At 42.2% G+C, this 15,540-nt stretch overlaps 1 protein-coding gene across 1 annotated transcript in view; it reads left to right on the top strand.

Moving 5' to 3' along the window:
* The window catches only part of DNAH3 (dynein axonemal heavy chain 3), a 123,366-nt gene that overhangs the window by 20,181 nt on the left and 87,645 nt on the right, over positions 1–15,540 (top strand). The window contains exons 12-19 of the mRNA XM_045542748.1: positions 300–436; positions 1,060–1,165; positions 1,362–1,540; positions 6,171–6,355; positions 7,934–8,057; positions 10,859–11,012; positions 11,129–11,273; positions 13,061–13,272. Of these exons, the coding sequence (XP_045398704.1) occupies positions 300–436; positions 1,060–1,165; positions 1,362–1,540; positions 6,171–6,355; positions 7,934–8,057; positions 10,859–11,012; positions 11,129–11,273; positions 13,061–13,272 (1,242 nt within the window). The remainder of the gene's footprint in view (positions 1–299; positions 437–1,059; positions 1,166–1,361; positions 1,541–6,170; positions 6,356–7,933; positions 8,058–10,858; positions 11,013–11,128; positions 11,274–13,060; positions 13,273–15,540) is intronic.

Here is a 15,540-nt window from a genome sequence, read left to right as displayed (position 1 = left end):
CAATGCCCACTGGGGGCCTGGGTATCCTCTCTAAAGACATGAGACTTGAAAGGAGCAGGGATTTGAAAGGCGAGTAATCCAGGCAGGAAGGAAAGGAGACAGAATGAGAGAGGAAAGAGGTAAAGGGAATAGCAGAGTGATTCCAGCACTATCTAAGCAGAAATATAGTCAAAATAAATATAGTAAAAGTGCGGCTGGTGTCCCTGGAAATGAGTCTGTTACAGGAGACTTTGCATTTTGGTACCAACATGTGTCTTGTGGATGTCTTGCGATATACAAAAGTGACTTCTGCTCTTTAGGTGGAATCTGTCCTGTTCCCGGAGTTGAAAGGATATAATCTGATCCTTGGCACTGTTAACGCTGAAGAAAAACTCGTTTCTGATTTTGTGAGTCAAACTTTCGAGGTATTTCAGAAAAATCAAGTTGGCCCCCACAAGTAAGTTGGTTTAGTTGCAACTTTATTAGTTATTCGAAAACACATTCACATACCTTTTATTACAGTATGTTGTTATAATTGTTCTATTTTATTATTATTGTTAATCTTTTACTGTGCCTAATTTGTAAACTAAATTTTATCATAGCTGTGTGCGTACAGGAAAAAAACATAGTACGTAAAGGATTTGGTACTATCCGCGGTTTCAGGCATTCACTGGGGGTCTTGGAACTTATTCCTGAGGACCAGGGAGGACTTCTGTAATGTTTGTTACACATCCGCTGTATACCAGGCATAGTATTAATTGCTTTATGTATACTTTATTGCAGTTAAGCTTTACAGCAATCCTGAGTTGTTAATTATCAGTTCCACTTAAAATTGAAGACACTGATCTTTGAAAAAGTACAATATCTTGTCTAAGTTCATGCAGCTAGGAAGTGGCAAAATTGGAATTCAAAGCCAAAATTTTGAATTCTCCATTTAATGCATCTTTTGCCACATTATAGTTTTCTTCCCTGGTTTGGGCTAATTTTTTTAACGTTATTATGTCTTCATTTGCCACTCTGACGCATCTGATTTGGTGATCTGTACTTGTGTGTTTGATTTTACACTCTTCAATATGGAAGGTACTTAAATGTATACAAAAAGTACGACGACTTACTGGATAACACAGCAGAGCAAAGCATCACTGCATTCCTGAAAGAAAATCATGAAATTGAGGATTTTGTAACGGTAGGAGATACCACTTGATATTTTATACTTTGGTGATTATGTGCTGCAAACAATCCAATGAGTAGTTAGTGAGTTTTGTTAGTGTATATACTGTGCTCAACATTGGATGAAGGATGGCCGGGAATGGGGCTGAGAGCAAGTAGGTAGAGGTTCAAATCAAGGCAAATCAAGCTACTAAATGTGCTCTTTTCTACAGGAGATAAATGCCATTAAAAAACGGAGAAATGAAATTGCATCCATGCACATTACCGTGCCTTTAGCCATGTTCTGCCTTGATGCCATGGCCCTAAATTGTGATCTCTGTGAGCGAGCTCAAAATCTTAAAGACCGTCTGATTCAATTCCAAGTGGATGTAAACCGGGAAACCAATACCAGGTATCATAATTCTGTGCAGACAAATAACAGTGATATTTGGCACCAGCTGGAGAATCAAAAAGTGACCAGAGCTTGCACCTTCCGGCAATGACCTTCTAGTTCTTTTTTCTGCCCCAAAGTGAGGGTGACGGGGAATTCAGGTTCAGGCTAGAAGGTGAACGGTTGGGAGAAAACTGCATGGGGACTGGAGTAGGACGGTGGAGGGTATCCTTTGGCAGTTTGTCTCTGATCCTGCAGGCTTTGCTCTCTTGCAGGCAACTTCATGGGAATGCAAGCTGCTTCTTGGGCTTGGCAATCTGAGGTCACAGGCCCTTCTCACTGGCCAACTAGCACATATTTTGAAACACAGGCTGCTTACAGCCACCTTTTCCTTAGAGTCACTCCTTGGCAGACTCTGCTGTTTAGGTCTGGGAATTCTGCTGTTCAGTCTTAAACTCTATATCGTGCCTTTGTTTTACTGATAACTACATATTAGTGAAGACGTTTTTGGTTGTAAGGGATAGAAGCCCAAACAGACTAGCTTAGAGAATTTGGTGCTCACATATTGAAAAGTTTGGGGGTTTCCAGCTTCAGGCCCTCAACACTGTAATTAGGATGCTCTCCAGGGCTCTCTGTTTCACTTTCCATTGAGCTGGCTCCCTTCTCTGACAGGCTCTTCCAGTTTGTGTGTCCTAGCACCTTCAGGCTTATATCCTCCTAAGTTCCCATCCAGAGGGGCAAACAGTTTCTTCTTTTTCCAATGTCCTTGCAAAAGTCCAGGCCCTTGTGATGTTGGCGTGACTTGAGTCCTTTGTACATCTTTGAACAAAACACTGTGGCCAAGAGGATGGCTTAGATCTAGCTGATGTTCCCATCCCTGGGGTGGGTGTTGATCCTACCTAAACCACATGAATGGAGAGAGGGTGGGGAGTTCCCCCAGAAGACTTAGGGTGTTGTTCCCAGAAGAGGGAATGGATGGTGAGAGGTAGAGACAGTAACTGTCTGCTACTGTGTCTCTATTTGAATGTTACAAAATGGTTATTCCATGTCATTCTAGCTCTCTTCCCCAAAATAAACTATAGACTAAAATGGATTAGTAATAATAACCACTGTTAATATTATATTATATACTGTATTATTCCTATATAGGTAATTTTAGCATTTTATCGTACTTTAAGGTTTATATAATACATAACAGAAACTTGTCAGCAAATTAGTGATAATAACAGCTACCATTTTCCCAGCACATGTTATAGTCTGCATAGTATAGATCTAATCCTGTCCTCACAACAACGCTAAGAGGTTGTTCCTTATTCTTTCCATTGTGTTTTTGAAGAAACTGAGATTCCAACAGGTTAGCAAGTGGCACATCCAGGACTTAACCTTGTTGTCTTACTGGAGGGACAGTTCCATGGCTTCTCTTTGCATCTCAGTTTGCAAACCTGGTTTATTTTGACCTCAAAGTCTATGTACACTCAGCTTTCTCACTGAGTGATGAAGTGGTCAGATTCTTGGTTTGGGAGCCAGAGATGTGGTTTTGGATCCAAGATCTTCTATTTACCAGCTTTGTTGACACCTGGCTTCCCCTCTTGGATCTTCAGTCTCTTTTCCTATAGAATAAAGATTTGGGACTAGGATGGTAAAAGGTTTTCAGCCTTCACACTACTAGGACACTTTCTTTGGAAAGTTTGAGCAGTCAGTTTTTTTCTCCTTAAGCAACAGTCCATTCGTTCCTGTCAAATCAAAGCAACATGGCGTCTTAGTTGGCCACTGCATCCATCCTTATAAAAATAAATGTATAATTTCCTTAGATCTTTTTAATATAAGTAAAAATAAGGGCCCTATTGTGAACTCAGGAATTTATAAGGATGCAGAAACCCCACGTTGGCAGCTGACCTCCAGGTTGGTAGCTGACTTCTGAAATTTCTTTCTGCCTTAAAAATAATCACTCTAATTCACTTGAGCTTCTCAATGGCCCTTGGAGATAAGTAGGACAGATGTGAGACCCCTTGCTTAAGAGAAAATGAGGCACAGAAAGAAAAACTAACTTGCCCAAGTAGGTAGGTGAGTCTGAATTTGAGTCTTCCAATCCTAAAATCTGTCCTTGATATTTCACCATGGTGTAGTTGCCGAGTGGGATATCTGGCTGTTTCCAAAGACCGGGTGCTCCTAGAGTTGAGTTCTCCAGCTGTAAAGGCAGGGGGCGCTTTGGAGTGCATCAGTAGGACAGTGGATATGCCATTCATCTCCACTGCGGTGTGCTTGTCCAAAGTTGCCAGAATGATGGCCTGAAGCATTAACCAAAAATTCAAGGCCCTGAGGCATTATTCCTTTGATTTGGCTGCCTGATTTTCCTACGAGGTGAGAAGTCTTGTCCAAACAATAACAACAGGGTGGAGAGAGGCCACAAATTGGTACAAGATTTATGGCATCAATTCCTATGTCATCCTCTGCAACAGACAGAGAAAAGCCCTGCACTTATGGGACCCCTGGTGTTTTAGATTTTACATGTTATCAGTACATGTAGAAGGCAATGTTTCCCGTCCTCAGCTTATCCTTGGCTATTGCTAGAGTGTTATGTTAGTTATATTCTTGACATCAGTGACTTTTAGGGGTTCCAGTAGTCAGTGGGTCTGCTCTCACCCTTTTGGACTCATCCAAGAAGCTGGTAGCCAGTAACCACAAGATATTTATTCCATGCATTCTTATACAAAAGGGAAGCAGAGTGGATTCTAATCAGATAGAAGTTTATCAGATGGAGAGAATCTACCTGTATTAGCATAGGCTAGATTCTATAACAAATAGACCCAAGGTAAGTGAACACAATAGAAGTTTATATCTTGCTCAGGGTAGTGCCAGATGGGTGGGCGAGATCTTTGTGCATTCAGAAACTCAAACAGATGATGACTTTACATTTTCAGTGCATAACTTTCAAGGTCATTCTGAGTGTTGACATCCTAGACAGCTGAGGGGAGGAAAGAGCACGGACAGTTTTATGTGCTGTACCCGAAAGTGATACTCATCACTGCTTCCCACTTCTCACCAGCTAGGATCTAATCACACATCCTTAACCACTATGGACTGAATTGTGTTCCTCCACATTTATATGTTAAGGTCTTATCCCCCAGTGCAGCTGCATTTGGAGATAGGGCCCATAAGGAGGTAGTAAAGGTTGCATAAAGTCATTAGGGTGGGGTACTGATCCGGAAGGTGCACTTATAAGAAAGGGAGAGACACCAGAGCTCTTTTTCTTTCTACCAAGTGAGGACACAGCAAAAAGGCAAGCCAGGAACAGGCCGTTCTCCAGAAACTGAATCACCTGGCACCTTGACCATGGACTTCCCAGGCTCCAGAACTGAGAGAAAACACGTTTCTGTTGTTTAAGCCACCCATTCTGTGATGTATTTGTTACGGTAGCCTGAGCCGACTATGCAATACCCAAGTACAAACACAAAGGAGGCTGGGAAACATGACATAGCTGCGGGACTAAGAAGTGGAGAACACTCTGAATACATCGTAACGCAGTAGATAATTTTTTTCTACAGGAAGTTTCTGAGTTGTATAAACGTTCTTTTCTAAAATCCCAGCATCATCTGCAAAACTGTTTTAATCATTTTCTCTTCCGTTTGTTACAATTAGCTTCGTCATTGGAGGGGTCTCTATACATTAAGATGCAATATTGAGGCCTGAAAACATTGAAGGCGTGTATGACCCATCAACATGTAGCAATCAATTAATAATAACAAAACTATGACAGATATTATTGCTAACATTTTTTGAGGGCTTCTCTGTGCTAGGCATGGTTGTATTGCAGAGAATTTGTCTTTAATTGTATTTAAAATGCTGAAGACTGTCAGTGATTTGCTTTTGTATAAATGAGAGCATCTTCAAATTATCCCTATAATAATGTCATTTTTCACAGTCTTATGTTTGAGAAATAGGCAGTTAGATCTCTTGGTTCCAGTAGTTGAACATAACTTTCTCTCTGCCACCAGGGCTTACCTGCAGCGCGTGAAGATAAACTCGCTGATGTGCTATTAATAGCAATGATTACAGATTAATTTAGTGCACTCCTTCAGCATAAAATATGAGGGGTTGTTGTTAATGGTGGTGGTGTTCTTGTTTTGGTCTCAATCTGGATTCTACCCATGAGAGGTAGTATGATGTGTGTTTGTTAAGAGAATGAACTTTGGAGTCAATTAACCCAGGTTCAAATCTCAGCTCTGACACCTACATACCATGTTGCTTTGGAGAAAGTTACTCAGATTCACTTTCTTCCATTATGAAATGTACATAATAATAGTACCTACCTCTTAGAATTGTTGTGAAGATTAAATGAGTTAATATATGTAAGTAATTAGAATAGGGCATGATGCTTCATAAGGACTTCATACAAGACAAATATTATTACCATTACTACTGTTATTATTCCTTGGAGTCTGGTGTGCATATGTGAATATTATCCATCAGGGATTTGTAGGTAGAGAAAAATGGGAAACCATCATTTTAGTCTCCAAATAGGAATTGTGTCTATTTAGCACAAAGTCTTACAAGACATTCATTTTAGATGATGATGATGATGATGATGATGATGATGATGATGATGATGGTGATGATGATGGTGATGATAATGGTTGTTTCTTTCTCGTAGCATTTGTAATCAGTATAGCACCATTGCAGACAAAGTCAATGAGGTTCCTGCCAACACTGCGGAGCTGGTATTCCTCATTGAATACTTAAAGAAATCCAGCGATGTCACTGTGTTCAAACTCAGGAGGCAACTTAGAAGTGCAATTGAAAGGCTGGAGTTCTTATTAGACTATGCTGATTTGCCAAGTAAGTCCAAAGCCATATGTGTACATGTAATGCATATGTATATGTATATTTGTATATATAACATATAAAAATATTCCACAGTTGGGCATGGTGGCTCACACCTGTAATATTAGCACTTTGGGAGGCCATGGTAGGAGGATCACTTGAGGCCAGGAGTTCAAGGCCAACCTAAGAAAGAGTGAGACCCCCTCTCTACAAAAAATAGAAAAATTAGCTGGGTGTGGTGGCGCGCACCTGTAGTCACAGCTACTTGGGAGGCAGGAGGATCGCTTGAGCCCAGGAATTTGAGGTTTCAGTGAGCAGTGATGATGCCACTGCACTCTAGCCAAGGCAATAGAGTGAGACCGTCTTAAAAGACAATCTATAATTATATATTTCCTGATAAGGTGTTAGGGAAAGGATGGTTATAGGAATTCTAGCAATAAATCTCAGGAGAGCTGCTTTTCAAGTGTCCCCATGTGTTAAAGGCATTAATTCCACACTCTTATCCACAGGAATTAGAATCACACAAAGGGAATCATGTTAGACAAAAAGAAGACTATCTAGAGGCTTGACTTCCAGTTCTTAGTTGCCTGTCTTGGCAACTTGTGTCTAGTATTCCTGGAAAAGTCACTTCTAAATGCAGAATCCCTTTTATAAGTGGGTAGATGTCACTCATCTATAATCTTAATACAGTCGTTAGGGAGGCCAGAACACTGTCCTTCATGCTCTTGCATGTCTTGAAAGGAGAGAAATAGTTAGGGTCCCTTGAAGGCTTATTGAGCCAAGTTAGAGTTTTTTGAAATAAGGACCAGGTTCTACGGGAAAATTTGATGTTTTCCAACAGCCATTTTTCATCTGAAAATTCCTGTGAATTACCTGGTGTTTACACTTGTGTGTGTGTGTGTGTGTGTGTGTGTGTGTGTGTGTGTGTGAGGGGAGGTTGAAAGGAGGGAGAGATGGGGACTGGGAGTGAAGAGTGGTCCACTAACCATCCACGTGCACATTCATGAGCTGTGCCCTCGACCATGTGTGCATACCCAAGACTCTTTCACCGTGCTCTCTCCCTCCCTAAATTCACGTAGAATCCAGGGAATTTTAATGGACTGGAGCCACACGATGGGTAGGGCATCGGGCTTTTGTACTATTACTGCCATTTAACCAAAAAGCAAACTGAGACTCAGGTGAGGTGGTATAGTTTGAAGTGTGGAACCAGAATTTCAACCCAGGTTTCTGACTTTACCCAGACCTAACCTGGGAAGGCAATAAAGCAAAGTGGTTAGTTAGAACATAGGCTTTGGAGTTGGTCAGACTCAGATTTGAATTCTGCTCTGCTGCCTTCTGGCACTGTAACCTTGACCACTTGGCTTAACAGCTTTATTTCCCATCTGTAGAAACAAGGTTGATAATACCATCTACCTTCTAGCCTGGCCCTTAGTAAGTGCTCAATAAATGTTGGCTGTCATTCATTCGTCCGTAATGGGCCTGCCTGTGCTGCCCCTATACCCATTTCCATTGGCCTCTTGTTCTGCCAGATAATTCCCAACACTCTGATGATGCTGAACAGTTGTCCTGAAGCTGACTGTATGTGTTTTGCAGATGAGGACATCAAGTTGAACAGCACTCTGTTCCTCTGGCCAGACCAGATTGAAGATATCTTCGAAAACAGCCGAAACCTGCTCCTTAGCAAGAGGGATCAGGCGGAGATGGATCTGATTAAAAGGTACAGGAAGAATCTGGGATTGTTTTATAAATGAGACTCAGCTTTATAACCCACACTACAGATTCCTGGTTGTGTCTAGAGCCCAGAGCAATGTGTGGACAAAGGCTGAAAACAATTGGTGGAGAAGGAATTTCCTTTTGTTTCACACTGAGGGATGTTTTCTTTAAAACTGTTTCAATGTAATAACCCCTGCTAATGTCTTCCCTCCCTCCCTTGAATAATTGGAATTGGCCGTGTAGAGAGAAAAAGGCCAAAATAGTGGCATGTATTATAATAATGGCCTCTGTGATAATAACGGTGAAATTTTCAGCCTTATATTGGAGGCCACAGATCTGTGAGATATCAAAACAGGGATAATAAAGGCATGGCAGGGGGCTGAGAATTGCCTAATTTGCAGCTGGTCTTGTTCAGTGCTAATGCAGCTATAATCACTTATTCATTCATTATTTGTCAACTCAACCAGTATTTATTAAGGATTTTTATGATATACTGTGCTCTATTCGACACTTGTGCATTTGGCTGCTAAATAAAGATTTTCATCCAGTGACAGAGAAAATATAGACATAGTGAAAAATCCAACAATATCAGTTGAAGTGGGCCAAGTGCCATGCACAAGGTAATGACATACATGTGCACATACATACACTCACACACGCACACATGCCCATCCCAGCTCGTAACACTTTGATTACGACCTGCTGATTCATACGCATCACCCTGTCCCCATCACATAGGAAACTCCCATTGCCCAACTGTAGCTGCCATAATCCCTGCACATATAATACTTACAAGAAAGGAAAAGTGTAGGTAAAAGTAGAGAAATCCAGGTGCAGCTTAGCTGTACACCTCTGGGTCTCTCATGAGGTTGCAGTCAGAATGGCAGCCAAGGCTGAAGTCTCATCTGAGGGCTCAACTGGGTGAGGATCCAATTCCAGGCTCATTCACATGATTGTTAGTAGGATTTAGTTCCTTATAGGGTATTGTCCAGAAACTGCCCTCCCTTCCTTGCCCAAAGACCTCTCCGTAGGGAGCTCACAACAGCTGGCTTCCCTCTGAGCAAGAGAGACTGAAAGAGTAAACAAGCAATATAGGAGTCAGTTTTTCTGTAACCCAATCTTAGAAGTGGTATCCCGTCCCTCCTGCCATTCTCCGTCTGTTAGGAGTTAGTTATTAGGTCTAGCCCAAACTCAAGGGGAGCTGATCATACTAGGTTATGAACACCAGGAGCTGAGGACCATTAGAAATCACATCAGAGGCTGCTTACTGCCCTGTGCAATTAGATATAAAACCCAAATCAAACCACCTGTAAATTAACTTTAAGAAAAAATAAACACTAAAACTGCCATAACAGAATTAAGTATTCTTAAGATAATCGCCAAATTTATGGACTGTCACTACAGCTGATCTCAATGACAAGCCCCCATATTCTTTCAATGAATATTGATTGTTCGCTGTGTGCCAGACACTCTTCTAAGTGCTGAAGGAACAACAAGGAATTGAGGAGACAAAACTGTATTTATAGCATTTACATGTAGAGAATGTGAGCAGACACTTGCAGAGTGATTATCATGTACCAGGCTCAATTCTGAGCAGTTTTTTGTTACCTTTATTAAGTGGGTACTTTTTCTACCCTTGCTTTATATATCTGAGGCATAGGGAGTTTAAGTGACTTGTTCAGAGCCATATAGCTACTAAATGGCAAGGTGGGGATTTGAACCTAGCCTGTCTGGCTCCAGACCCTGTCTACTTAACACCATATTATCCTACCTCATTAGGAAAAGGGAGCAGTTTTCCTTGAGACCTGCTTTGTTGATAATATGGATGAAGTAGATAAATCTCTGGGAAGGTCTCCCCTGATCACTGGAGCTGCAGTAGCTCTCCACTTCCATCCACTAGTCACTCTGCCCTGTTTTATTTTCTTCAGAACACTTATCACTATCAGAAATGTCTCATTGGCTGGGCGCGGTGGCTCACGCCTGTAATCCTAGCACTCTGAGAGGCCGAGGCGGGTGGATCGCTCAAGGTCAGGAGTTCGAGACCAGCCTGAGCAAGAGCGAGACCCCGTCTCTACTAAAAATAGAAAGAAATGATCTGGCCAACTAAAAATATATATAGAAAAAACTAGCCGGGCATGGTGGCACATGCCTGTAGTCCCAGCTACTTGGGAGGCTGAGGCAGTAGGATTGCTTGAGCCCAGGAGTTTGAGGTTGCTGTGAGCTAGGCTGATGCCACGGCACTCACTCTAGCCTGGGCAACAGAGCGAGACTCTGTCTCAAAAAAATAAAAGGGGGAAAGAAATGTCTCATTAAATATTTATCCTAACTATGGATTTATTCATCTCTCCATCCATCCATGCATGTCTGTTGTCTAGGTCTCCCCCAACTAAAATACAAGCTCCATGAGGGTATAGAGTTTAATAGCATACTTCCCAAATATATTCCTGATGCTACAGCAGTTCTGGAATGTATGAAACACTCAATAATAAATATCTAATGAATGAATAAACTATATATATATATGTACATACATTGTGTGTGTATATATATATTTTTTTACCTATACAGGAAAACACCTGGAAATGTATAATTACCAATAGGTTCACAGTAGGTGCAACTCTGGGAGGTGGTATTATAAGTAGCTTAACTTAGTTTTTCCTCTTCATTTATTTTGAGCAGGGAGGGGATCTGTAGGTACCAGAAGATCAGATTCTCCCCAGCCTTGAATATGGGCAAGCAACACTGATATTTTAAAAGTGGACAAAATAGAAAGTTCAAATATGACTGGGCTGTCTTTACTTTCAGGTGCTCAGAATTTGAGTCGAAACTTGAGGGCTACAGCAAGGAACTAGAAGGTTTTAGGAAGCGTGAAGTGATGACTACAGAAGAAATGAAGCACAATGTGGAAAAGCTTAATGAACTTTCAAAGAACCTAGAACTGGCACTGGTGGAATTGGAGGTTTGAGGTCTTATGCTGGGGACTTATGACTCTGTCCTTGTTTGTTGGCTCTGGTCCTTGGTTTTGTATTTTCCTGATAGCCCACCCACTAAACAGCATCCCCCTTTGCCTTGCAGTTGATCAATAGGGAGGAAGAGCTGTTGGAAAAGCAGAAGAGTACCTATCCTCTTCTGCAAACCCTGATGACCAGTAAAGTGCCTTATGAGCAGCTGTGGGTGACAGCTTACGAGTTCAGCACCAAGTCTGAGGAGTGGATGAACGGTATGCCGTGGTCCCGCTCTCCTGGGTCAGATGGGGATGGAGTAGAGGATCCACCCAACCAGTTCTTAAATAAGGTTTGCACTTCAGATTCTGGCTGGACGTCTCATCGGATTCTGACACTCCAGATTAAAGCTGCCACAGTCAAAATTTTCTGATGTGATGATAACAATGGAAAGTGGGAATCAAAAAGCCAGACTTATTTCCAGGGTAGTCACCCAGGGCCATGGATCGAGCAGTGACTCAGAGACAAAGTTGGTGGGAGAATAAACTGACCGTTCCACTGCAGTGGTGCTTCAAGAAAGGCCAGAATGTCGTAGATATCTGTAAACTACATTTTTACTCTAGGACCTGAAGTCTAGAGAAGTATTGAGGAGGTAGAATCAACAAGACTTAATGACTGATCCGATATGGGGTGAAGGGGCAGGGAGAAAGAGGGAAGAACCTAGGGTGACTTCCAGATTATTGGCTTTGGCAGTTTGGTAGGTATTGTCACCACTGAACAAGAGAAGTGACAAATTTGTTGAGGGGAAAGAAACCCCACCAACTTGAATACATTGAGTTTGAGGTGTTTATAACCATCCAAATGAGAATATTAATTAGCACTTGAGTATATCAGTGTGGATTTCAGGAGAGATATTTGGGAGATGGGGTTTACATAGGGGGAATAATTGATGTGCAGATTACAGTTAAAGCCATGAACGATATCACCGGTGGAGAGAGCTTAAGAACAGAGGACAAAATCAGAGACATTTAGGGTTGAGCCTTTAGCTCATTTCTAGTGCTTCATTATTAAATACACAACTGTGATGAGCACCTTTATTGCCAATTTTCCAGATACAACTATGATTATTTTCTTAGAATGAATTCCTAAAAGTGAAATGGCTAGATCAAATTATCCCGTGTACTTCCCTCTTGTAGACATAGATTAGTCCGCTTTTCTGTTCTAGCCTCACACCTATGATATTTCCTGGTGCATGGAAGCCACGTTTCTTTTTGTTTTTAAATTTGAATTTTTGATGACTCAACAAAAATGTTGGGTTGATGAAGCATGTTAACTTAATGAAGCTGTATTTAGTCTCAGCATCCCTGAAAAAACAGTGTTTTTGAGTAAATTAGCAACATCATGATGCAAGAGTTAATACTGATTTAGAATATCCAAGGGGAAAGAAACAACAGCACAGAAAGATTGTGGCTGAATGTGAAGTGAAACCTAAATAGAAAAGGTTCCCTACAAGGGAAAAGAAGGAGAAGGAAATTAATGTTTGGGAGCATTTTTTAAAATGAGGTGTCATTCTTTGTTTTTTAAATAATTTCAAACTTACATAAAAGTTGCCAGAACTATACAGAAAGCACCCGTATCTTCATTCACCCACATTCCCCAGTTGTTACTATTGCACAGCTTTTGTCAAGCACCTTTTGATACTACTATAATAGCATCTGAAACCAATAATAACAATTGATACACCAACTGCACATCCATTATATGCCAGGCATTATGTTAACCACTGTAATTATGTTATCTCACTTAATTCTCACAATCCCCCTCCAAAGTACCCACTGCTACCCCTGTACCCCAGGAGATACTGTTGAGGCTTAGAGAAGTCCTATAACACACCCAGGGTTTCACTGGCTAAGTGAAGTTCTATAGCCAGACCCCACCCCAAAGCCTGTGCTTGTTCCAATATCCATACAATAGGCACGTTCCAAGTTCAAGGAATTAAAGGTACACATGACTGACATCTACTTGATGGTCTTACCCTTCCCTCACCCCATCCTTTCTATTTCAGGACCCCTCTTTGTACTGAATGCTGAGGAAATCGCGGAGGACATAGGGAATATGTGGAGGACGACATATAAATTGATCAAGACCTTAGCTGATGTGCCTGCACCCAAGCGCTTAGCAGAGAATATAAAAATCAAGATTGATAAGTTCAAGCAGTACATTCCTATCCTCAATATTGCCTGCAACCCAGGAATGAAAGACCGGCACTGGCAGCAGGTTCCTATCCCTGCCTACCCTGGGCACCCCAGCTCGTACCTGGTCCTGGTAGTGCTTTGGAAGGCAGGAAACGTCACTGTGTCAAGCTTCTTCTTTCTGAAAGGAGAATCTATTTGTGGCCAAAGGGGTAGTAATGAGAATGGTGGCCTTTCTGGCGGAAGGGGATGGGTGGGATACGGAATGAACTACCTGGCTCATCAACAGGTTGGCCCTTTTCTGGGCCTCCCATTGCTAGTGGTTGAGTACTGTCCCAACCAGGGCCACAAAGGGTCTCCTTGTCTGCTTCCCTAAGCAAAAGGCTGCCGGAGGTCCTAACGGGCGATAAGTGTGTTGAATTACAGTGGGAGAGCCTTGATTTGTTCCTTGACCTAGGATACACAAAAAAGAAAGTCACATCTCTCCCTCGGGGCTGCTTATAATGACTCCTGCTCAGGGTGACTTTGGTGTGCAGTTGCATCATCAAATAGGCTATGTTCAGAAATAATTTTGCACTCTTCTTTCAGCCCTTTGAGCCTATAAATGAGAATAATAAATATTCTCCCTAAAAATAGTTGGGATTTTTATAAGCAACCAAGTGTGAGGGTGATAAGTGTGGTGTGAACGCTAAGCAGAAAAAAGAAAACTCACTGTGTTTCTAAAATAATTGTCACATTCAGGGCTAGCGGTGGCCTTGAAACGTCCTCTCCCAGGGAGTAGCTCTATGTGGAGATGGGAATGAGCATGGCTTTCCCTGGGCAGACTCTTCTCTGACCTGGCCTGGAATTCCCTCTCTCAGAACCATGTACAAGGCTGAGGATGTGGTCTCTAAAAGGAACCAATCCAACAACACATGCATTACATTCAAGACAGCAGAGCCCAGTGGCTAGGAGCATTTTGATCTCCCTAGGAAGACAGAAGTCTTGATACGTGAAAGATGCAGGATTTTTCTGTAGGGAGGAGCTACTTTCAATTTTTCAGAAAGTCTTGAGATTTGATACCTAAGCAAAGAGTGGAGTGCTGTAAAGAAAGACAGGAGAGGTCATCAGAGTAGACTTCTGGTTTTGAAATGCCCTGGCAGAGGGATCTGCTGTCCTTGCTTGGTGCTCATAGGGTACCTCTCTCTAGGGACCTTGCCTAACTAGAACTTTGGCCTGCTTGGAGGGTTAGGGAGGTTAGGTGGACAGGCGGCCTCTGGTAGTGCCAGATTTCTCCATGAGGTGGCACTATCGAAGTGTCCTCATCAGTGGCATTTAAAGAACACTGCAGTGGGGCTCAGGAAGCCATCCTTCCACCTGGTGAATCACTTCGTCTGTGATGATGCTATTCTCACACATGGGCACTTTAAAAATCCCAACCATTCCTAGACATTCTCAATTCTCATTAGTAGTATTAGAAAAACTATTCCTTAGAATTATAATAAAATAATAAAATAACAATGATAGTTAAAACATATGGAGTACCAGCTACGTACAACTACAACTATGTACGGATGCTGTGTTGCATGCTTTGTATTCTCTCTTGTCATTCTCACGACAACACTTTGAAGTAGAGACTATTGTTATGTCCATTTTACAGATAGGAAAACTGAGACTTGCAGAGATTAAGTTGTCATATGGCTAGTTAGTGGTGGGGAAGGGAATTAGAATCTAGGGCTTTTTGATTCAGCCTAAAAAGGTGAAAAGAGAGCAAGAAATATCAGGTCCGAGGGAAGGCGCAGGGAGGAGGGGGCAGTAACCCATAGGTGAGAGTGGGGCCTGGCCCCAGGAAGGCAGCTCCCGAGGAATGAGCCCCTAAAGTACAAATTCAACAGTCAGGCAATTAAAAGATGAGCTCAGAAAGGAGAAAGGCCACCTACCAGATACATTCAGGGCGGCTCCTACTCAGAGCCCATTCCTGCCTGCAGGGTGGGCCACACCACAACCCACCCCAGTGACAGCCCCAGGCCTGGGGAAGCCGTTCTTTACCCTAATGCCTAACTCAGGAGATCCATTTGCACAGATGCAGGCCCTGGGGGAAGTCTCTGAAGGCTAAACCACCTATAGTTCTCGAGGCTAGAAGATGGATCTTTTGAGGTCATGCAGTGGCTGTGCTGAGGTTTCTGGTCACTTACCAGAACCTAAGCAGGAAAAGTTAGCACCCTACATTTGGGGCACAGACTTCACAGATAACGGCAAAGGATTTGTTACTGTGGTTTAAAACAAGATGGAACAAGGTAACATTTGACTTTAGGGAGAAACCACACTGATACGTATAAAGCTGGCCCTCTGGGACTAAGACAGTTCTGTCCAG

The sequence above is a fragment of the Lemur catta genome, chromosome 2 (assembly GCF_020740605.2).
Source record: "Lemur catta isolate mLemCat1 chromosome 2, mLemCat1.pri, whole genome shotgun sequence".
Classification (NCBI taxonomy): domain Eukaryota; kingdom Metazoa; phylum Chordata; class Mammalia; order Primates; family Lemuridae; genus Lemur; species Lemur catta.
The sequence above is the reverse complement of the archived record's forward strand: the minus strand, read 5'-3'. Positions and strand labels throughout refer to the sequence as shown.